Below are 25,878 nucleotides of genomic sequence, written 5' to 3'. Positions count from 1 at the left end.
GATCTAAAAATTAGATTAAAAAAGAAATCAAGAACGTAGAAGTAGGTTTAGGACTATATTTAAAAGAATGGTCGATAATATTAAAAATAAGAGAGAAATAGAGAGAAAGAAAGAGTCGAACCTTGCTGTTAAGATCTTGGTTCACACAATAAAGCACCAGTGATGATGGTAACACATGGTGGTTCTCAAAGAGAGAAAAAATAAGAGAGAGAGAGAGAGAGAGAGAGAGAGACTGATATGTTATACCACAAATGATGCTTGTGTTGTGTCGTAGAGAGATCGGTATGGTTCATTTGTTGGTCTACCATCATGAGAGGGAAAAGGAGAGGAGGACGAAATAGTGGTATGCTCTAGGGTGAGGTTGAGAGAAGAAGAGGAGGTGGGAGAAGATAAAAGATGTTTTTCTTCTTGTGAAGAGAGCAAAAAGGAGAGGGGGAAGACGAGAAGAAGTTGTTAAATAACATTAAGCATCATTTTCATTGCTAGTCGAGATAATAAGAAGATATTTAACAACACATCTAAACACCAATAATCTTTTAATCAATAAAGTTATTTAATGAATTGCTCCATTAAGAGACTACTTAGTACAAAAAAATTGCCCCTTAATTTTTGTAGCTTTAATCACATTAATTTCCTTCTATATTTTAGCATGGGGGTAGGAATTTTTCCGTCGCATTGGTGCTAATGGTGGCCTTTGGATGGTTAGTCACCAATTGTTTATATTTTCTAGTGAGATTGCCCCTATTATAGCCATACACTTAAGCTAACTTGATTTGTCTTTCTTTGGGGGCTCTTAGCCAACACATGTTGACCTACATTCCTTTGACTAATCTTCTATTTGCATAATTAGTACACGATTAACCTTACTTGCATTCCCAGTAGCCCTTATGTTTGCATGGTCAACATGTGATTGATTTTATGTGCCTTTGCTTGGGGGTTTTTTTGATTATGTGGTCAACATGTGGCTTCCTTGACCTTCTTGTGTGGGAGCTCTTAGGTCAAATGGACAACATATGACTCATTTGTCACATGGTTAACACATGGATGACTTGACCTAACTTGCCTCTACATAGGAGTTCTCATGGTTAAGTGATCAACAAGTGACTAACCTAATGTATCCTTAGTATTTGTAAGTGATAATTGGGTCACACATTTATGCCAGATTGACTTGCCTTCCTTTGAGGCTATTCTAATCATGGGGCCTACATATATAGACCAGACTTAGCTCTTTTTGTGTGCTATTCTAGTCATGTGGTCAGCACATGGTTAACCTGACTTGTCTTTCTTTGGGCCCTTATGATCATGTTGGCAGCAAATAATTTATTTGATTTGCTTTTACTTGGAGACCTTCTTGATCATGTAGTCAACACGTGGTTGCATTGACCTACCTCTATGTTAGAGCTCTCTTAGCCAAGTGGTCAAATACGACTGACTTGATCTACCTCTAAAGGCTCTTCAAGTTATTTAGTCAACACATGGATGACTTGATTTCACCTGTCTCTCCTAATCGTGATTAGTAGACATGGTTGACTTGACATGCTCTCTTATAGACTTTTTTGGTCACATGGTCAACATATGTAATCTAACTTACCTTTCTTTAGGAGGTTTTCAAGTCACATGGTTAGCACATGGTTTATTTGGCTTGATCCCTACATCTCCTCAAGTCTCTTCAAGTCACCTCAAGTCACATGGCCAATATGTGACTAATCGAACTCGCCTCTACTAGTTATGAAGTATGCACATGATTAACATGATCACAAGGAATTGTTCTTTTGAACAAGTGTTAAGTGAATTTATTTTGCACTTAAAGCGAAAAAAAAATTTATTTGCACACCAACTCCATGATTGTAAACTTGATTTTGTCTATATTTATTTAGATAAAAAAATTAAAATTTTAGCCAACCTTGTCTAAAATCTTAACAATTTAAAAGTTAAATTTGGGGAGTAGAATTCATTCACGACCTCATTCTTTGTCCAAATATGTTTCTTGGTCCGACGTCCGGTTATGACTTTTGAGCCCTTTTTTAATTCAAGACTTCCTCGCTTGTTGCCGGTTGACATTACATCGTCGTCGTGCGCCCCAAAGTTTCTACAGCAAGTGCTCAAATGCAGCACGCACTATCGCACTTTTGAACATTCAAAAAATAGACCGTGATTAATGGAGGAGCGGGGCAAGCACGGCTCTCCAACTTTAGCATTTTTCTTCTGAGAAACAAATATTATAATAATTATATTACGACATACACAAAGAAATTCAAAATGAAATGATTCGTACATCAGGCAAAATGTAAATCTTAGTTAAAGCTAACATTGAATTGAAAAATCAACTCAATGAACCCAACTATTCTCCCAATCTTACAGCCAGTCGTAGCCACGTGGTTATATGCCCACCACTCCACCACCATGGCGCGCTGCTGTCCTCTCTCTGGTCTCGTCTCGTCTCCTGCGTCGCTGTGTGCATCCTCCGTCGTCTTTGAATCTTCAAAAGCTAGGTGACGACAGGGGGTGGGTGACTGCGGCTATTTCCAATAAACAAATCACAGAACGCAGACTTACTGCTGTAATCCTAATTTTAACAATTGCATTCCACTCGGAAGTCGGATCCAGTTTCCCCTCTATTTTATATTCATTTTTGTCAACTCATTGCCCGTTCCTTGTAGCGACCTTTCCGGATTCTCTCTCCGTCTAAAAAACATATGGCTTTGAAGTGCCTTGATATTTACAGGCAATACCCATTTCGCGAAGGTACTGACACAACACCCGCGCTCTTCCGTTTTTGGGGAAAAAAAACGAACACCCTCTTATTTTATTTATTTAGTTTATTTGTGGGTTTTCTGGGTTTATTTGTACTTTTTCTTTTCCGTTGAGATTTTTATGGGATGCCCATTTGGCGAGAGTAATTATGCAACACAGTCTCTCTTGATTTACAAAAACAAATTTCTGTTTTTTTCACCCCTTCGTGTTTTCTGGGATTTCAGCTCATATATACGTTTGAAACAAATCAGGTTTTAGGATAAGGAGGAAGAAGAAGGGTGGAGTGATGGCGCCTCCGGTGAAATTCAAGGGGATTAGTGAGGAACTGCAGAGCATTTTGGATGCCAACATGGACGAAGCGCCCGCGAGACGGCGCGCCCGCGAAGCATTTAAGGAAATTCAGCTGGGAATCGACCATTACTTGATGAAGGTACTGCAATGAATTTATTTATTAATGGCAGTGTTCATTCCTTAGGTTAGAATTAAATACGGCTATGTCTCAATGCGCACGTTGCTCTGTTTTTTTGTTTTATGATTTTTTTTTTTCTGGGAAATTGGTTTTAATTAGAGGGGCATGATTGGTCATAGGGTTTTGATTTTTACATCTCAATAAATTGTGGTTGATATTGGGATCGTGTGCAGTGTCTTATTTACATGGTGGTATTAAATGTGGATCTTGAAATCATACATTTTGAAAAGGGATTTCCCTTGCTGCCTTTTAAGAGATTGGTATTGTTATAAAAATGCAGAAAATAAATAAAAAATAAATAGAGATGAGATAAAAATTTTACGTGATTCGCTTAAGCTTACTCTATGGGCGGATGTGATCAAAACTTTACTATTACGAAAAAATTTATAATAGGATATGAAACCGGCCTTATACAAGATATCTCTATCTCCTCTTTATCTCTTCTTCACTTAATCTCTCCTCTCCTCTCCTCTTATCCTCACTATATATCTACTTACATGAAAGCATTGAATGTGTCCCAAATGAGAAGGGGAAGGTCCCTTTTATAGGGTAATATGGATAGTTAAACATTTATTAGAGGGAAAATCAAGGGGATGGAAGATGGGGTGACATACACTTTATAAGTACAAACATATAAGGCAAGTTCACATGGGACATGAATTAGTGTAGATATATAGGATAGATTCATAGTTGACATTGGGGACATCCACCTATATTTCATAACACTCTCCCTTTGATGTCACCCATATATTAACTCTTTCTACTAAGATCTTTAAGGTATCTCATTCCGATGAGATAAGTCAATTTCTTGAATGTTGTAGTAGGCAAAGTTTTGGTGAACAAATCTGTAAAATTATCACTTGATCGGATCTGCTGAACATCTATATCACCATTCTTTTGGAGTTTATGCATATAAAAGAATTTTGAAGTGATATGCTTTATTTTGTCACCTTTTATATATCCTCCTCTTAGTTGAGCTATACATGCAGCGTTGTCTTCATATAAAACTGTTGGAATATTCTTGATTGATTGAAGATCACAATTTTCTTGGATATGAGAAATCATTGATCTAAGCCACAAGCATTCTTTTATCTTCATGGATAGCTAGTATTTCAGAATGATTGGAGCATGTTGCTGTAATTGTCTGTTTTACTGATCTCCAGGATATAGCAGTTTTTTGGTAAAGAAGTACGTATCCAATTGGAGATTTAGCATTGTAAGGATCAGATAGATGTCCAGCATCTGCATATCCTATTAATTGAAATTTGAAATCAAATGAGTAGAATAGACTCAAATCAGATGTACCTCTAAAATAGCGTAGAATGTGCTTAATTCCATTCCAGTACCGACGAGTAGGAGCAGAGTTGTATCTTGCTAGTAGATTTACAGCAAATGTAATGTTAGGTCTTGTACAATTGGCCACATACATTAGAAAGTCGATAGCACTTAAATATGCTACTTCAGGATCAAGTAATTTCTTCCCCTCATCATGAGGTCGAAATTGATCCTTCTTAACATCAAGTGATTGCACCATCATTGGAGATCCCAAATGATGAACTCTGTCCATATAGAATTGCCTTAATACCTTCTCGGTATATTTAGATTGATGAACAAAAATTTTGCCATTTACATGTTCAATCTATAGGCCATGAAAATATTTTGTCTTGCCTAAATCTTTCATTTCAAATTCAGCCATTAAACAATTATTAGCTGTAGTGAGCTGTTTAGGAGTTCTAACTAAATTCAAATCATCAACATAAACAGCAATTATAGCAAATCCAGATTCTAATCTTTTAATAAAAATGCATGGACAAATTGGATCATTTATAAAACCTTCTTTCACAAGGTACTCACTTAATCGATTGTACCACATGCATCTAGATTGCTTTAGTCCATATAAAGAACATTGAAATTTAATTGAATATAAATTTTTGGGCTTTGTTTTAGGCAATTTAAATCCTTCCGGGATTTTAATATAAATTTCATTATCCAACGATCCATATAGGTATGCTGTTACTACGTTTATAAGACGCATGCTTAGTCGTTCAGCAACTGCTAGTCCAATTAAGAATCTGAATGTGATTCCATCCATTACAGGAGAATATGTCTTTTCATAATCAATTTCGGGTTTCTGTGAGAAACCTTGTGCCACAAGCCTTGCTTTATAACGAGTAATTTCATTATTTTCATTTCGCTAGCGCACAAATACCCATTTGTATCCAATGGGTTGGACATCTTCTGGTGTTTGGACTACAAGAACATTATTTTTATTTTTCTCAATTTGTACTCTTTAGGAGTACGATTTCAATTTATAATATTAAATTGAATAATAATTTAACATTTCTTCCGGAGGTTAAATATACTATTTCATATGGAGAATAAATGTTTCACCTCTTCAGGATGTTGAATTTAACTTCTCTTCGTGAGGTTAAAAATATAGACGAGAAATTTAAATATATTGCCTCTTCAAGAGGACTATCTCTTCGGGAGATTTAAATATATAAATGAGAAATTTAAATATATTGCCTTTTCAGGAGGACTATCTTTTCGGGGGATATATATATATATATATATATATGGAAGATTTAAATATATATATAGGAGGTACAAAAATAAAACTGACCATTAAGGCGGTATAAACATAAATAAAACAGTCCATTAAGGCTGTATATAGAAATATATTAGTCGGTTAGAATCTCGTGAATTAAATAAGAATTAAAGAAATATGTCAGGTGGTTAGAGTCTCGTGCTAATAACGTGTTATAAAAATGTAGAAAATAAATAGAGAGGAGACCGAAATTTTACGTGGTTCGGCCATGCCTACTCTACGGGCAGATGGGATCAAAACTTTACTATCACGGGAGGAATTACAATAGGATATGAAAAATGCTTTGTACAAGATATCTCTATCTCCTCTTTATCCCTTCTTCACTTTATCTCTCCTCTTCTCTTATCCTTACTATATGTCTACTTACATGGAAGCATCAAATGTGTCCCAAATGAGAAGGGGAGGGTGCCCTTTTATAGGGCAATATGGATAGTTAAGCATTTATTAGGGGGAAAATCAAAGGGGTGGAAGATGGGGTGACATACACTTTATACGTACAAACATATGAGGTAGGTTCACATGGGACATGAATTAATGTAGATATATAGGGTAGGTTCATAGTTGACATGGGGGACATCCACCTATATTTCATAACAGGTCAATAGTTATTGATTCTATATGAGGGCACGGGTTTTGGGCCTTTTCAATTTTATTTTTTTTCATTTTTGAATGCCTTTTTTTTTTGGTGAGGTGGGTGGGTGCGTTATTGCATATTAAAAGTTATTTATTCCAAGGGGTGCTACTTCAGTTGAGATGGACCTTGATTGTTTTGTCAGTCTTCATCGATGACATTATATTTGGTATAATTTGAAGTATGCATGACTCACGCGTATACACATAAATTAAGGTAAGTAGAACCAAGCCAAAATATATGGGATTTAACATGTGAAATTTTGCAGTGAAATGAGCAAATACATACTAAATGGGCGTGTCCCCCAATTTTTGATTTCATTATTCACAAAGAAAAGGAGAGGTTGTTTCAATTTTTTTTTTTTTCCTTGCTAGAATTAACCTAGGATAGATGAAATGGAAATATCTTTTTGAAGATGGGTATGAATATGGAGTACTTGGAGAAATTTGATAAAACAAAAATGAGCATGGTTTCCGTCCATCGAATTAATTGGAATGAGAATATCAAGGTAGATTATGGAATTGAAGATATGAAAAAGTGATAGAATGAGCCATGTTTGTGAGTTTATGGAGAGGTAAATCCAGCCAAGGACTGGATGAGGAAAGTTCTCTTGATTGATTAGGTCATGTGTGAAGAAGATAGATTGGTTGATGCTTGGTGACAATGAGTGATTTGATTCAAGTTGAAAGTGCCACGGAGACGAAAGGGTGATCAGAGAGAACATAAGTTGAAGCAGTTAAAAAAAAAAATTGGAAGACACAATGGCATAAGATTTTATGGGAATTATTGCTTTAGAATTGAAGAAAAAAGGAGGATTATTGTGGCCTCAATTTATTTGTATTTGTACATTATTGTTTTGGTTAATATCAATAATGTCCGGTCAATATATTGTTTACACAGCTATAGAATGTTCATTTACAAATTTTTCCATTACACTCTTCAAAATGAGAAGTTGTATCTTTTTCTGTTTTGAGTGTGTCAATGTTCGACCACTGTGCACTTCTTCACATGAGTTTTTGAGGACATTTTTGCCATTTTTTTTCTCTCTTTGCTAAATTATGGTGGTCAAGTTTCTCTCTCTCTAAACATTTTTTTTTTGGAATAATTACTGGTGTGATTATTTTGTTTGTTTACTGTGTTGCAGATGCCATGTGATGAATTGAAAATGAATGAGGTAAAGAACTCCTGACTATTTATGCAGTTTTTTAAGGAGATTTTGTCTGCGCCTATGAAAAGAACTGAGTAGATTGCATTATTGGAATTCTATTTTACCTAATGGAGAAACAAACATCTTGTTAAATCTATCAGTTGCACTTTCCGTTGTATCCTGTTGTTCATATCTTGTCAATTAAACATCTTTAAGTCTGCCTCATGATAAAATCTGTGGGTTGGGGGTGGTTGTAAGTATTTGTTTTTCCCGCTTAACTTCCTCTTATAAAAGTATACTAGCTTATGCATGCTTTTTGGAAGCATTCCATGTCCAAAATTTGCTTTAGCATATCAAGTAGTAGCTAGTAGAATATTAATGCCACCAACAATAAAGCCTTAGGAGGGTGGGCCTTGGATCAACGGTAAAGTTGCTCCTTTGTGACCAGTTGATCACATGTTCGAGTCCAAGGAAATAGTCTCTCTGCATAAAAGAAGGAGTAAGGCTGTGTACACTGTGAGCGACTCTCCTCCTATCCTCGCAAAGTGGGGAGCCTTGTGGCTCGAGGATGCCAACAATAAAGCCTTAAGTCCCACTAGGTGGATCAGCACCATCTGGTCTATGTTGCAAATTGCTTTATTTTCTACAAATGCCAATAGTAGCTTACTATGAGCATATTCATTCTTTGCTTTGTGTTTTGGAGTCATGCTGCTCATGCTTTTGGATATATTGTTTCTTAGTTGTGCAACATTTCTTACCCATATAACATAGATCATCTTATAGCCATTTTATAAAAATTTCCTTTTAATTTTAGAGGTATCTTTTAGTTCCATAGCATGTCAGACGCACTTTCCATTTTAATGAACTTGGATTAACTGTAAATATCTTATCTACATTGATTTCTTTTCCTTGCATAATTAATCCATATGAGTAATTAATCCAAGATAATAGAATCTGGTACTTCGAAATTTTTTGTCTATTAAATTTAAATTTCATTTTGCCTCTTACAGTTACCCTTTTTTTTTGTGTAGGATTTGATCTCCGGATCTCCTACACCCACCCCAACCCTCTACCACCTGAGCTAGGCCTCAATTATTAAATTTAAATTTAATGTTTTTTTTTTTTAATAAAACTGTTCATGCTTAAATTTATGTCATGAGAATCTATTGATGTTAATATTTGTAACTGAAAAAGACAGAATTAAACTTTTTTTGCCGCTGTCATGAACTCTCGTTGCTGGATCCTCCTGAGTTTTTGGATTTATTTTTTGGTTCCATACGCCTCTATTACTATACATACTATGATGCGTAGACATACCATGTATGTCATATCTTCGTATATTTTTTATATATCTGTCCGGCATTTTGTAACCCTGTTTCTTCATATTTATGTAAGGGTATGCCTTTCAATACAATAGTTATATGACAAGTGGGTTCTTTTGTTGGATAACTACATAATTTTTTCTACTATTATTTTTTCTTCAAGCTCAAAGGTGTTTTGGTTGGTCCATCAAAACCAATCAGCGACCAAAGAATCGTTTAACATTTGAACAAAGCTTTAGCCTTTTTATCTTTGGGTTAGCGATTGAATCCTTATTATGCCAGCATTTTTCATGACTATAGTTGCATCTACATGCAAAACTCGCTATAGGGCCTCTACCTACACACATACACATATAATGCTATAGGTTGATTATTAAAATGAGAGAAATAATTATATGATATTCTGTCATACAGTCGTATGAGGTGAACTCTAGAGGTTTGGGAGTTTTCTCAAAAAATTGGCTTCCAAAGACGTCTTCTCCCAAAGCAGTGGTTTGTTTCTGTCATGGTTATGGAGACACTTGCACTTTTTTCTTTGAAGGCATGTTTGCTCATGACAGAATTTATGACTGTTAATTACTACTTTTGAGACATTTTGATGATTGATCTTATTTATTTCATTGAATTTTGATGCAGGAATCGCTAGAAGATTAGCATCATCTGGATATGGAGTTTTTGCGATGGATTACCCAGGGTTTGGTCTTTCTGAAGGTCTTCATGGCTATATTCCAAGCTTTGACCTACTTGTTACTGATGCTATCGAGCATTTCTCCAAAGTCAAAGGTGCACTAAGCTCTGTCTTACCTCTTTGTGGTTCCTTTATGTAAAAATTCATAAGTAGTTAAATATGTGATTATTCAAATTCCTTCTAATCTTGCCGTTAGCCAACTTATGAAAAAAAAAAATTAATTTAATTGCAATTACACTCCTGAACCTATTTAAATTTTGTTTTCTTCCCTCCAACTCCTCATTTCCCCAAAGATCACCTCCAACCCATTTTTCATTGACACCCTCTTGATTGCCTCTTGTTGTAATATGTGGCTCATATGATTGAGTGGAAGACATGTACAAAGAGAAAACCTAAAGAAAACAGGAATGCTGACATGTAGGAGGAAACCGTCAACGGTTTCCCTGTAACCGTTGATGGTTTGGTCCCAGTGCAATGAAACAGTCGATGGTTCTGAACCTGTTAGAATGACTGTTTGCTCCCGGTATTAAACCGTCGACGATGTCTTTGCAAACCGTCAACGGTTTGCCTCGGTTACTCAGCATTTGTTTTCAAATTTTGAATTAGGATGTTAGACAGGTTGGGTTTTGGAGGGAAAGCCTCCGGGAAACTTATATATACATGGTTTATGTTGTACCTATATAATGTTCAAGTCTTTGAACACAAGATAGTAGGAATTACATTGCCGATTGCTCCCGTGGATGTAGGCATTGCCTAACCATGTAATTCTTTGTATCATTGTTATTGCTTTCATTTTAATCTGCATGATTGTTGTTCTGTATATTTCATTGTTGATTGCTGCATTTGTAAGATCGTTTTATTCCGTTGTGCATTCAATTTTCGCAACACCTCTCACTTCAAAAGGCTCTCTTCTTCCTTTTTCCTATCCAACAGATCAGCTTACCTACAATGCTAGTATTGTTAGCCAGCTAGCCAAAACGCTTCCAAGATCTTCAATATTGCACTACTTCAACACCTCTTTAAGACACTTGAGCTTTTTCATCATCCAAAATCCTTCCCAACCCCTCTCAAAACCTTCTCTCCAAGTATTTTTAACCAATGAAAAAAAATAATGTTCAAGCCACATGTTTTCAAACCTGAATGGAGTACGACTCCAATATAGGAAAATGATCGAGACGAACCAGCTTGAGAACAATTGGGAAACTCATCTCCTCTCTGTCTACAAAAAAGAACCTATCTAAATGACTGGCAACTGCTCCCCCTACCCATTGACCTAGAGAATTTCCATAGTCCACACTCCCTAATAAACCTATCAAAATTCTGCATAGTCAAAGTAAATCTACTCTCCTCCCTCCTTTTTCCCTAGGAAATCTCACCTATCTCTAACTTCCAACAAAGCAGACAGGGAAAAAAACCTACAAGACTGTCAATTTTACAAATAGCACGACTATGCCACACAATAAGGACCCCCACCTGCATCTCGACAAGTGAGAGCCTCGTATAGCCCCAATCCTTGTACCTGCACTCCCAAATAGCGCGAGTATGCCACACAATAAGGACCCCCAGCTGCATCTCGACAAGTGAGAGCCTCGTATAGCCCCAATCCTTGTACCTACACTCCCAAATACCTACCTACCTACACCAAACAACAAACCCCCCCCCCCCCCCGGCGGCGGACACCATATCCAAACATTAAAGTTTAGCTTCTTGGAAAAAAAAAAACAATACCAAGAGAGATTCTTTTCATATCTTACTTAATCAGCCCCATCTTCCTCATGCCCCCAAAAAAAACACTAATGGTTATGAATCTCTCTCATTAATATCAGTAACTTTAGGCAAGTTAGGAGTGGGTAAGATAACGTTTTGGAACTCAAGCCCCCTTGGTCCTCCTAAGTAGGCTCATGCACAGGACTAACTCTATATAAAGCATACTGAATCAAGACATCATTAGGACTACACTCAACAGAAAGAATAATGGCCAAAGACCCCTCTTCCATTAGAATTTCCTACTAAATCATGTGTGTTCAACAACTGAGCGCCAACCTGTGCCTGTTCAGAGGAGCTCCTAGGGACATCATTCCCCACTCTTACTGCATAAACAACGAGCATTCAGCCAATTCCACTTTACAATCTGTGGTCCCTTCATATTTTGACTATGAAAGTGAGAGAGAATCAAACTTATCCTCCATCTCATTTCCTGCAATTGACTGAACAAGTAACAATCCCTTGCCAGACTCACAGACTCCCCATCATCATCTGACTATAAAAATTCTTTATCGAATTCTGTCCAAGCTCTGGCTTCTCAGCAAGCTGCTTCACCCTTCTGAGGGAAGACAGCAAAGAAGAAAGAGCTTGCTGCGCAGTAGCAATGGGCTCTGTACTGTTAGAATCTGTTTGATCACCTAGAGCACAATCTGCTAATTATCTCCTTTGAAACCAAATTATTGCTTTGAGAACAGTTTTTATCTTTACTCCCTCCAACTGACACACCCCTTGCAAATCCTGCACCCCTTTACAGATGGCCTCCATGACCATACCATCCCCTTCATTGTCTTTTGAAACTGATCTAGGAAGATGCCCACCTGCCTGGCTTCTTTCGAGGAAGAGCCCGACCAATTTGTGAACTTAATCTGCTCCCGAACAACCCATTGCTTAGTGCCCCATATCCAGACTTGCATAACTTAAAAAATCAGGCCCATCCATCTTTTTATTAACATTTTCAATATCCAACTTGTTTCCAAGCCATCTACCCTGTCAGCTGTTAAGCTTGCTACCCTTAATCCCCATATCTGCAAGACCCAGTGATGTAGGACAAAAACTAAGACCTTGGGAAGATCCTTGCTGGAAAATAATTAAGAAGAGTTGGGTTAAGGAATTGTGGGGTTAAGTTGGTAGTTTATTATGTGTGTTTAGCATTAATTCTTCTCTCCTTCCTTCCTCTCTTCTAATTTCTTCGTGGCTGCAGAACCTTGATGCTGCCCCTGCATCATCCAGTATTTTTAAAGTCGAAGTTACTAAGGAGACTCCAATAGCAGATTGTTTTTCCCCAGATTGTTTTTCCCCAGGTACTGTGGCCCCACTACTAAAACTATGCTTGCATAAGGAATGTAGCCCCACACAAGCTTACATGTCACAGTTTTAGTGGAGGGAGCACCAACTAAGCATTTTTCTATCAGATATTCTACCCCTCAAATCAGGACTTCTACTTTGTTTTTTTCTTGCAAGAGAATCCCAGCTGTTAAGAAGCTAATGCTACTGCTGCAACTCCTGATTCTACACCCATTTCTTTAGAAGTTGGAACATAGAACCCCGCCTGTACCTGAGAATGAATATTCTAAGTTTCAACAGTACAGTGCTTTTTGGCAGGCATATGTTCTTGTTGCATCTGTTTCTCAGTTTGACAACCTACAACATGTCTTAGATCCAGTACCTCTTTTAAATCATGGATTATAGATTCTGCAACCATATATTATGTGACAAGCATACCTCGTCTCTTCTCCAAATTTCACTAGTCTAATGCATTGCCTACTTTTACCTTGCTAATTTGTTAGTTGTTTGTGGCACAGGGACAGCAAAATCTGCTTATTCTATTTCCTGTCCTCTATTTTCAATATTCATATCTCTCCTTTTAACCTATCATCTGCTAGCAGGCTTACGAAATCCTTGAATAGTTCAATTACCTTTTTCCTTGATCCTGTTGTAATTTGGAATTTTTAGATGAGGAAGACAATTGGCAAAAGGAAAAGAAGCTGGAGATCTCTACTACTTTGATTTGTTATCTTCTACTGCCTACAACAACAAAAACAACAACAACAAGCCTTTAGTCGTACTACGTAGGGTCGGTTACATGAATCCTTTTCCGCCAATTCAACTGATAGAGAGCATTTTCCTCTATTAGATTAAGGGCTATAAATCCTTCCTCAGTACCTCATTCTAAGTTATTTTAGGCCTACCCCAACCCCTTTTCACGCTAGAAACAATAACTAACTCACTCCTCCTCATAGGTGCTCTATTATGCCTGCAATCTCATATGCCCAAACCATCTAAGCCACTCCTCCCATATCTTGTCTTCAATAGGTGTTATGCCTAAATTATTGTGTATATTCTCATTTTTTACTTTATCTTTTAATGTTATATCACTCATCCACCTTAACATTTGAATTTCAGCAACTTTAATTTTTGTACATGTTTTTTAGTGGCCCAACTCCACCTGTGATGCATTGAATGTCCTAATTTTTTCACACACAGCCAGTCCCAAGCCTGGGTTAAGGAGGAGGGTTGCGTTAGGTAGTTGATAGCCAGCGTAAAATTTGTCAGATCACTATGATATGAATCCTTACCGAATATTTACTGGGGCGTCCCCTACGAGCAATGCGTTGCACTTGAACCACCCGGGTGTAGCGAAAAGTGGTCGAGGGTGGGCTAGGTCGTCGCCCCGAAGCAATGCGCCGTGTCAGCGCCCGGGTACGGTGTCAAATATGCGAGGGTTCCTGCATCATTCTGGACGTACGCAGGTAAAGACGTTAGTTCAGGAAATTAGGATTAGATTAGCAACTTGGAATATAGGGACACTTACGGGTAAAAGCACGAAAATTGTGGATACAATGATTAGAAGAAGAATTAATATAATTTGCCTTCAAGAAATTGAGTGGGTGGGAGAGAAAACTAGAGAAATTGATAAATTAGGATTTAAACTTTGGTACACTGGAAAAGAAAAACATAAGAATGGAGCTAGCATTATTATAGACAAAAACTTAATATATAGCGTTGTGGATGTAACTAGAGTAAGGCATAGAATTATAAAAATCAAGATGGTATTAGAACAAGAGATAATAAATATCATTAGTACTTATGCTCCTCAAGTTGGCTTAGCAGAAAATCTTAAGAGACAATTTTGGGAAGATATGGATAGTATTATACAAGGCATACTAGGGACTGAGAAAATATTTATAGGAGGAGATCTGAATGGACACGTTGGAAGAGATAATAAAAATTATGAGAGGATACATAGAGGATATGGATATGGAGACAAAAATGAGTCTGGGGAGATGATCTTAGACTTTGCTATGTCATATGATTTTAGTATAATTCATACTTGCTTTAAGAAGAGAGAAGAACACTTAATAATCTTTAAAAGTGGACAAAATAAAATTCAAATAGATTTTTTTTTAACTAGGAGGGTAGATCATTTATCAAGCAAGGATTGTTAAGTTATTGCAAGTGAAAGCCTAACCACACAACATAGAATCTTAGTGTTAGATATATGTATTAAAAAATGGAGGAAAAATGATAAAATAAACTAGTGTAGGAGAACTAGATGGTGGAATCTAAAAGAAGAAAATATAATAAAAGTTAAAGATAAAATGATCAAAGATGGAAATTGGATCTTAGAGAATGGGATAGATACAAATACTCTTTGGAATAGATTAGCTAACTCTATTAAAAAGATAGCAAAAGAGATTTTAGGTGAATCAAGAGGAAGATTCCCAAATAGCAAAGAAAGTTGGTGGTGGGATAAAGATGTACAAAAAATCATAAATACAAAAAGAATTTGGTATAAAACATGGCAAAAATGTAGAAATAGAGATAACTTTGAAAAATATAAGGAAGCAAGAAAAGATGCAAAAAGGGCCATTAGTGAAGCTAAATATAGATCATTTAATAGTTTGTATGATAAATTAGGTACAAAAGAAGGGAAAAGAGATATATTTAAACTTGCTAAAGTTAGAGAAAGGAAGAGTAAGGGCTTAGGAAATGTAAAATGTATAAAAGGTGAGGATGATATTGTCTTAGTTAAGGACAAAGATATTAAAGAAAGACGGTGAAGTTACTTTAGTAAGTTGTTTAACGAAAACCAAATAGAAGGCTTAAACTTAGAATTGTCAAATGAGGAAAAGACTAAAAATATAAGATTTATTCGCAAAATTAGAGTTAATGAAGTTAAGTTTGCACTAAAAAAGATGAAAAATGGGAAAACTATGAGACCAGATAACATCCCAATTGAAGTTTGGAAATGTTTGGGTGATAACGGAATTATATGGTTAACTAATTTATATAATACAATTATAAAAACTAAGAAAATGCCAGATGAATGGAGGAAAAACACTTTAATACCTATATACAAAAATAAAGGATATATTCAAAATTGTAATAACTATCGTGGAATTAAACTTATGAGTCATATTATGAAACTATAAGAAAGAGTAGTTGAACAAAGATTAAGATTAGAAACGAAGATCCCAGAAAATCAATTTGGTTTTATGCTTGGGAGATCTACCACAGAAGCTATTGATCTTTTAAGAAGATTAATGGAAAAGTTTAGGGAAAAGAAAAGGGACTTGCATATGATATTTATTGACCTTGAGAAAGCATATGATAGGATACCTAGAGAAGTTCAATGGTGGGTTTTAGAAAAAAAATGGTGTATGTTGTAGGTATACCGATGTCATTAAGGATATGTACGATGAAGTAATGACTAGTGTAAAGACTATAAATGGAGAAACTAGAGAATTTCCAATTACCATAGGCGTACATCAAGGATCTGCTTTGAGTCCTTATCTTTTTGCTTTAGTGATGGACCAATTGACTAAGAGTATTCAAAAGGAGGTTCCATGGTGTATGTTGTTTGCAGATGATATTGTATTAATTGACGAAACTAGGGACGGATTAGAGACTGAATTAGAATTATGGAGAGAAGCTTTGGATTCTAGAGGCTTTAGGATAAGTAGAAATAAAACAGAATATATGAAATGTAATTTTAGTAATGATAGGAGGAATATTGGAGATAAAGTTAAACTTGATGATGAAGAAATAAATAGCACTTGTAGATTTCAATACCTTGGATCTATTATGCAAGCTGAAGAAGAAATTGAAGATGATGTAATGCATAAAGTTAAAGCAAGTTGGGTAAAATGGATAAGTGCTTTAAGTGTGCTATGTGATTGTAGAATACCCTTAAAATTGAAAGGGAAGTTTTATAGGACAGCTATAAGACCAGCTATGCTATATGGATTGGAATGTTGGGCGATGAAGAAACATAATATCCAAAAAGTAAAAGTTGCCGAGATGAGAATGCTTAGATAAATGAGTGGTATAACATTGAAAGATAAATTAAGGAATGAACATATTCATGGTAAGTTAGGTATAACTCCTATAGAAGATAAGACAAGCGAGGGACGACTCATGGTATGGACATTTGCAACGTAGACCTTATAGTGCACCTGTGAGGAAGAGTGACTTAGTTACTGTGGGGGGTAGTAGAAGGGGTAGGGTTAGACCTAAAATAACTCGGGAGGAGATAGTGAGTAAGGATTTTAATATCCTTGAATCTATCAGAAATGGTCCATGATCGCATAAATTGATGGAAAAAGATTCATATAGCCGACCTCCCTTAGTGGGACTAAGGCTTGATTTTGTTGTTGTTGTTGTTGTTTTTTAGTGGCCCAACATTCTGAACCATAGTATAGCTGACCTTATAGTCGTCTTATAAAACATTTCTTTTAATTTTAAGGGTATTCTATGATCACACAACACACCTGACACACTCCTCCATTTTACCCAACTTGTTTTAATTCTAATACTATGTCTTCTTCAATTTCCCCCTTTGCTTGCATGATAGATTCAAGATATCTAAATCTATTAGTTCTATTAATATCTTGATTATCAATTTTAATCTTCTCTCCACTACTACTCTCCTTACATTATTGAAATTACACTTCATGTAGTGACCCGAAAAATTTCGCTTAAATTTCTCTGATACCACTTGTAATAATCCGAATATTTCATATTATAATAATCACTGATAAAGATAGAGGAAGTCCTCAAATGCTAATTACCAAAGTACTAAACTATCCCAATACAACAACAATATCATTTCCAGCATCACAGTTTACATATCCCTAAAAGAATAGTCTGAATACATAAAAAAACATGATTTAATTAAATATCTATTCTAAATAAAACCTTCTATCCCACCCACGCTTCTACTGTGCTACTCTGATTACTATTATGCTCCTCATGACATCTGAAAAATATTTGATAATCATGGGGTGAGACACCTCTCAGTAAGATGGAATAAATTATTTTTAGTATATGACAACATGAGTTTTAGAGTAATACACATATTTATCAATTTATCAACTTTAACTGAGAAATCATGTAAATTTATACTCACACCTATATATTTAGAAAATACATACTTTTCTCAAAGCATGCTCTGTCGTAATAAATTTCTTTGTGTACGTAAATTCACATATATATAAAAGAACCTTCCTGAATGGATAATCATATAATATCATGTAATCACCACACTTGATCGGGTTGTACGGCTCGAAGGCGAGACTTAGCCTTGGCTAGCCTACAACCAAGCTAAATCAAAATTCCTTGTCTGCAGTACGATTTGCCTACCGCAGCCTGGTCCGAACTCCAGGGGCGGTCCACAACACTTTGCAGGCTAAATCGACTTCCATTACCAACACTTTTTTTGAGCAGTTTGGTTGCACTGACATATCTTTATAGCTACGGTACCGAGCTTATCTCTGGTCTATTAGGGTTCTTAAGCCATATAATACAATTTATAAAATAGAAACAATAATATAATCTCATTTTCATAGGTTTGTATAAAATCTGACATATTCTCAATTCTGTATAAAATATGTCATATCATTTTTCTGTATAAAACTATTATTTCATAACTTGGCATAAAGCCGTCTGAACTCGATATAAAGCCGGCAGAACTATCATTTCATATTGAACTCAACATAAAATTGGTTGAACTGTCATTTCATACTGAACTCGGCATAAAGCCGGCTGAACTGTCATTTCATAATTGTATAAAAACCATCAATGTTTAATCATACAATAATAACTATTCTTATGCTACACGATTTAACTGATAAATCATACTATAATAAACTGCCCGAGGAAAATATATATTTTGTTGAAAACTAGGGTATGATTAATTTCACCTATTTAATTTAATTCCATTATATTCCAAGAAAACTCGATATACTCAAATCCCTGTAGTTTAATTTAATTCCAAAATATTTCCAAAAATCTAATTTAATTAAATCCCTGTAGTTTAAGTTAATTTCGGCATATTTTTAAAATAAAAACTAAACATAGATATAATTAATTTCACATACTCAATTTAAATCAGACGTATTTTAATTAATATAAATTTAATTAAATTCACATACTCAAATTTAATTGGGAATATTTTTAAAATAAACCTGACATAATCTATTCTCCTTACCTTAGCCTTGGAGTTGTGCCTACGATATCCCAACGACGAATCCACTTCGGTTAAAACGTTCAGGAGCAGAGTTAGGACCCGAATATAGTGTTCATTTTTCAATTCGGCAGAGAGACGGAGAGAAATTGAAGAGAGAGAGAGAGAGAGAGAGAGAGAGTTTTCGTGAGAAGGGGGGTTAAAGGAAATTGATTTCCTGAAGGATCCTTCCGTATATATATGTGATGCCCCGATTTTCATACCATTATTTTTTCAATCAATAATAAATATTAATCAAACATACTCAAACATTGGCCATGTCAGAAACCCTGATACCATTAAACATAATCCGACCCAAAGTGGGTACCGGGTAAGCAGTCATCATATAAATATATATACCTAACAGCGGAAGTCCATATACACATACCATCTAGAATACAAATAACCATAGTACTAAACATCCATATCCTATATATATATATCTAACATATCCTTAAAAATCAACCAAAAACTCTAGGGGAAACATACATCCCTAGATCAAAACACTCACCTTGTCTAGCCATTTCTGCCATCACCTGCTACGCTACGTAGTATTGCATCAAGATCTCCGCCACCCATACTGGAAGGTCCTGCATCATCACCTTCAGTATGTGCACTACTACTCCCTAGATCCATCCTGAAAATAATATTAAAACAGTCTTAGAACTGTATCATCTCAACATCACTAAATATACTCAACAAACTAAACTCATAAAATATTCCTCTACAATCATCCATCTCCAATATCCTCATATTGCCTCCAGGTCGCAAGATAGAATCTTAAATTCTCAATCTCATCCTCTAACAGTAACTGACTCATATCTCAATCTACCCATCCTCTATTCTTATCAAAATTCATTCCTATACTCTGGCATTGTATTCTTCTGTTTATTAAAGTCTGCAAAACCTAACAACTTAGGCTCTAATACCAAACTGTGACGCCCCGATTTTCATACCATTTTTTTTTCAATCAATAATAAATATTAATCAAACATACTCAAACATCGGGCATGTCAGAAAACCTAATACCATTAAACATAACCCAACCCAAAGTGGGTACCGAGTAAGTAGTCATCATATAAATATATATACCTAACAGCGGAAGTCCATATACACATACCTTCTAGAATACAAATAATCAGAGTAATAAACATCCATATCCAATATATATACATGTCTGACACATCCCCAAAAATCAACTGAAAAATCTAGGGGAAAATACATCCTTAGGTCAAAACACTCGCCCTATCTATTAGGGTGTAGGCTCCCCTCTAACTCGGAGCTCTATCTCTGGTCTGTCACGATTTCCTAAAATATTTAGATATTTGGGTGAGACACATCTCAGTAAGACAGAATAAATTATTTACAGTGTCTGGCAATAAAAGTTTCGTTATATCATAATATTCTCTTTTCAGTGATAATACCATCTAATAAAAATATACCATTTATACTCACAATCATATAGATATAAAACACAAGTTTTTATAAGCTTTAATTCCATTTTTCCCATCATTCACATGTAACCTATATTTATCAGCGAAAGTCCTCGAGGATAGGAGAGATTACACATCCATACATGTAACTCCCCTCTACTCTGATATCGTTTGTAACCCTGCTCGATTAACTCAGGTACGACTACAACTGATACTTATTAGGGCACTCAACTTACTCAGTAAGCCCTTAGGCGGAGAGTTTTACTTCGCCTTATTTATTTATGTTATTAAACTCACTCTTTCTTTTCTCTTTCATTTCCATTTCATCATCTAGCACATGAGTGTCCTCAGGAACCAATACATCCACCTTTGTAACTCATGGCTGCCTTGAGGATATTCTCTCCACGCCATGCTTTCCCCCATGGTCGAGGTTGTGCGACTTGAAGGCTGGATCTAAACCGCGGTTGGCCGACCCGGTTTGATCAAAATAAGAACTCTCCCTATTTGTCTGTAGTACGATTGGTTTACCGCAGCCTGGTCTGGACCCAGGGGCGGTCAACATCTCTCCGAAGGCCCAATCAACTGTCACGCCACACTCTCCACGAGACCGTGTGGTTGCACTAACACCTCACTAGTAATGGTGCTCTTTATTAGCAACTGTCCATCAAGGTTCTCATTTCCACATTTTATCATTCACATTGCAATATTCACATTTTCAGTATTTACATTTCACATTCACATTGCAATATTCACATTGTTATATTCATATTCCAGTATTCACATTTCACATTACAGTATTCACATTTTCACATTCACGTTTCGGTATTCACATTTCATATCCATATTGCAGTATTCACATTTTCATATTCACATTTGAACATTCTCATTGCCATATTCATATTTTCAGTATTCATATCTCATCTCATAATGGTACATATCACATTTCAATATTCTCCTCATTTTCTGTTTCTTTCCCATCTTTTCAATACACTTTTCACTCTCATAATAGTATATATCTCATTTTGCGAATTTTCACATTTCTCAATAAAACATATCATATTCTCAAATTCCCCCCCATTTATCATGGAAAACATTTCTGTATTCATTTTTCACATTCCATCATTTCCCAGTAAAATGCACATTGATATAACATAATTCATCATTTCATATATTCAAATTCCAAAACATCATAATTTGGTATTACTCATGTCACACAATTTTATCTGATATCCGTATTATAATATTTTCAGAAAAAATATTATATTCTCATTTTCACGTATTAATTCAACCAGTAGTTCTCAAAATACTCTTATAATTTATTACCCTTACATGGCTTACTGAGAAGTTCGTTAAACGCTCAAATCCTACGCCTATGGCATCCGAAACTTAAAACCCTATAAATCACATTTTTCCTAGATTAATGAACTCATCTCCCAGAATAATTCTCATTCAACTCTTCCTAGGCCCTATATACTCCAAATAAATACTTAAACCCCAAAAATCCTTACTTACCCTGATTTTGGAGTGGTGCCCAAAGACTCCAAATCAACAATCTGCTCTGACTAAGTTGTAGAGAATCTTTTCACGAATTTCGTGGTGACTTCTGATCGTTAATTCGGGCTATAACGAAGCCGAAATTGAAGAGACGGAGAGAGAAAGAGAGAGAAAACCGTAGGGTAGAGAGAGAGAGCGAGAGGAGAGAGAAAATACTCATTGAAAATGAGGGTTTGCCTATTTATAGGTTGACGTTCATTGACAAGCCCATGAAGGCACTTCGTCAATGAGGAGACTAGTTCGTCGATGAACTTGAAATTCCCTGACTCTCGGTATCTTCTTGTCGATGAGACACGCGTACTTCGTCGACGAGACCTATAAGGACATTTGTCGACGAAAACTCTGGGTTCGTCGACGAATCTCTATTGATCCCCCTTTTTCCCTTTTCCCTTCTCTTTCATTTCTCTTCTTTTATTACTTTCATTAATTAAATTTTTCGAGTCTCTACAATATATATATGTATATAATAATATTATAACATTATTATATTATATTAATATATTATATTATTTAATTAATAATTAATTATTTTAATTATTTTTTAATTTTTTAATTTTTTAATTTTTTTTAAGATCACTACATCTTACTGTCTTCCTTTCTTACAATATACATAATGCTTCTCCATTAAAGGGAATTAATTTTTAAACATTGTTTAGTAAATTTTCGACTTTCACGTATACTAATTATGTTAATATACACTTATATGTATATTATTTTCTGGGACGTTGCACTTCATATATTCTATCTTATTCCTACTTATCGTAAACCCTTTAGACTCTAATTTGGGTCTCCAAAGCTCTAGCTCAGATTCCACTTTGCTCCTACTATCATTAGTCAACACGATATCATCTGCAAACAACATACACCATAAGGGATCTCACTTTGAATATTTCTGGTAAGTTCATCAATCACTAAAAGATAAAAAGATAAGGGCTAAAGTAGAACCTTGATATACACTTATTGCAATTAGAAAATCTCTAGTTTCCCCTCCCGTAGTTCAAATGCTACTTACTACTCCATCATACATATCCTTAATGATCTCAATTTATCTACTACAAACTCCCTTCTTTTCTAAAGCCCACCAAAATACTTCCTTAGGTACTCTATCATAAGCTTTCTCTAGGTCAATAAAGACCTACTTATCTTCTACTGCCTGCTCTACTATAATTACACCTTTTTTTATTCATAATTTCAGCCTGGTTGTCCCTCTTTGGAAAAGCATCATCATGCCCCTTCTGCTTCTTTAGTCAATAAACAGGTTGTACGTCCTTCTTTGTTAGTCCAATGTTTGGGGTCTAGTCATGTTCTCTTTAGGTTGGTTTTGTTATTGTTAATTTTGTTTATGATGATTCAAGGATGACTTGGTTTTATTTAATCAACGATCATTCTAAATTGTTAATTATATTTTTGTGCCCATTGTTCTGGGTTTAAAAATTAGTTTAGTCTACTTTCACGTTCTGCATATTGACAATGGGAAAGAATATTTCAGTACTGTTACTAGTTATTTTGTCTTACTATTGTGTGTTATTGCTGTGTTAGTAACCATGAGTTAGTGCGTGAATTAGTAAGGGCAACACCATAGCCACCCACAGACATTGCCAATATCCCAATCACTGTAGGCCTGAAAAGCAGCCAGCAGCTGCTAGAAGCCGTAGCAGTCGCCAGAAATTTCCTGGACGACACTCTGCTAGCTCAGGAACACAAAAAGCTCCTTCAGATTTTGGAGAACCAACACCATAGCCACCCACAGACATTGCTGATATTCCAACCACTGAAATCCCATTGCTGGAGCTCCTCCCATGCGCCCTCATGCCAGTGGAGGCAGGCAAGGTCAACCCTGTGTGTTGGCGCGTGAAGGTTCTGACAAGCATGCTTCTGGCCTGAGTTGCTCCTGCACTGTTCCAATCCCTCTATAAACATATTATTGAAGCTTCTGGTGATGGTTTTTATCCAAAAATCTCACCTTTTTAGTTGCTCATGCGCAGCACTCAGGGAATGATTGTTTGGTGCTGCTCGAAGCTGTTTGTCAATGTTTATTGAGTTCATTGGGGCCTGAAACAGTGGCGTTTCGTGTGTTTGTGAGTCTTTTTATCTTGTTCCTGATGTTCTTGTGATTTTCTCCGATTGTTGTTCGCCGTGTATTTCTGATTTGTTGCTGTATTGAGGTCGTGTTTGTGTTGAGATCGAGTTCCTAAATCCCAAAAATGTGTTTGCTTCATCAGTCATTTATTTGGTCAGTGGTGGACAATGCACTATCATTGTCTCAAAGGAAGAGTATTCAAGATTACTACAATACCAAGCATTCTCATAAGCATCTCCTTACATTATTTCTTTTGCTCATAAAGATAATCCTACACCCTGCATGTCGGCCTGGTTTCTCTTCCACTAGCCCATGGGTTATCGATTCTACTGGCACTGGGTTATATGATAGTTGTAACCAACTTCTTTTTTGCCCTCCACTATCCTGAACATCTACCTCAGGTTACTTTTGTTGATGGGTCCATTGCCATAGTTAAGGGGATATAACTAGTAAATCCTACACCCTCCATCTCTCTCTCTTCTATTTTGTACATTCCTAAAAGCCCCTCCAATCTCATGTCTGTTATTAAGATTACGAAGTCACTATATTGTTTTGTAACCTTCTTTCATAAATTCTTTCTTATAGAAGATTTGAAGACAAGGAAGATGATTAGCGCTCGACATGAGGGGCTTGTGGGCTTTACCACTTTGAATCTCTCTCTCCTCCTAATGCTTGCAGCATTGCCACTACACCACTTCAAATCCATTGTCGCTTTGGTCATCCTTTGTTATACAAGTTAAAAATAGCTAGTTCATATCTTGAATTTTTGTTTAATCTTGAATGAGTCTTGTCAATTAGGAAAGCATCATCCTTCCCAAGTTAATAAACGGGTGGTCTGCCCTTTCATGTTAGTCAATGCTGATGTTTGAGGTCCTAGTCATGCCACCCCAAAGTTGTGGTTTCAGTACTTTGTTACATTTGTCAATGACTACTCCAGAATGGCTTGGTTGTATTTAATGAAAGATTGTTATTAGTTGTTCAATATAATTTGTGTCTTTTGTTGTAATGTACTAGGATACTATGTAGTGATAATGCTAAGGAGTATTTAGGTACTTGTTGACTACTGGTATGACTAACTTTGGTATAATCCATTAGTCTTCTGATGCCCATACTCCATAACAAAATGGTGTTACAGAGGGGAAACATAGACATATTCTCGAATTCACTCATACCCTTTTGTATCAAATGAATGTCCCCAAAGTTTTTTAGAGTGACATTGTGCTCACGGTTTGCTCTCTCTTAAATAAATTGCCATCCTTTGTCCTTGGTGGTAAAATCCCTAAAATTATCTTCCTATAGGCTCCTTTCTTCTTACTTCCTGCCATGATTTTAAATAACGGCCGCGACTGTTACATAACAGCATTACATAACGATTTTTTGAGTTACTGATACCATTACATACCGCGAAATCTGTGGGAAGAAAAATGACGGCTGTAGCGGTCGTTACGGGCCGCGATCGTTACATAAAGGCTGCTACGGCTATTAAGCACACATAAATATTATCGAGGTTCGGCCAATTACCTACGTTCTTGCCTTGGCTAACAAGCACAAGGATTATCACTATCACTTGCTCACTTAACAGGATGGAGCGGCACCTATACAAATCAGGTCAATTAGCACAGGGCTAACCTCAACCTATACACCAATCCTTACTAGGCTGGATTGCTGCCCCCTTAGGCTACACCTGGAATCACTCAGATTTACAATCAAATGCTACAATGAAATAGTGCTTTCACGTAAAGCAGATTTGTACCCAAATGATACGCTCAATCACATACGCATCAAAAGCAAGGATATAGTGTAAGCTCAGTGATGCAAGGTTTATTCTATCAATACTCAACACAGTATAGTTAATATGAAACTCAAGAGTATTCAACACAATACAATCAATATGATGCTCAAGAATAATCGACACAAGCAATGA

The 25,878-nt window shown here is 36.0% G+C and overlaps 1 protein-coding gene across 2 annotated transcripts in view; it reads left to right on the top strand.

Moving 5' to 3' along the window:
• The first annotated feature begins 2,223 nt into the window (after nucleotides 1–2,223).
• LOC131162198 (caffeoylshikimate esterase-like) overlaps nucleotides 2,224–25,878 on the top strand; it is a 63,965-nt gene continuing 40,310 nt past the window's right edge. Inside the window, exons 1-5 of one of the 2 annotated variants that reach the window (XM_058118421.1) lie at nucleotides 2,224–2,745; nucleotides 3,006–3,184; nucleotides 7,607–7,636; nucleotides 9,346–9,472; nucleotides 9,568–9,714. In XM_058118421.1, the coding sequence (XP_057974404.1) occupies nucleotides 2,697–2,745; nucleotides 3,006–3,184; nucleotides 7,607–7,636; nucleotides 9,346–9,472; nucleotides 9,568–9,714 (532 nt within the window). In that variant the 5' untranslated portion in view covers nucleotides 2,224–2,696. The other variant, XM_058118431.1, reaches the window with a different exon arrangement.

This window comes from Malania oleifera, chromosome 1, assembly GCF_029873635.1.
Source record: "Malania oleifera isolate guangnan ecotype guangnan chromosome 1, ASM2987363v1, whole genome shotgun sequence".
In the NCBI taxonomy this organism is placed as follows: Eukaryota; Viridiplantae; Streptophyta; class Magnoliopsida; order Santalales; family Ximeniaceae; genus Malania; species Malania oleifera.
The sequence above is the reverse complement of the archived record's forward strand: the minus strand, read 5'-3'. Positions and strand labels throughout refer to the sequence as shown.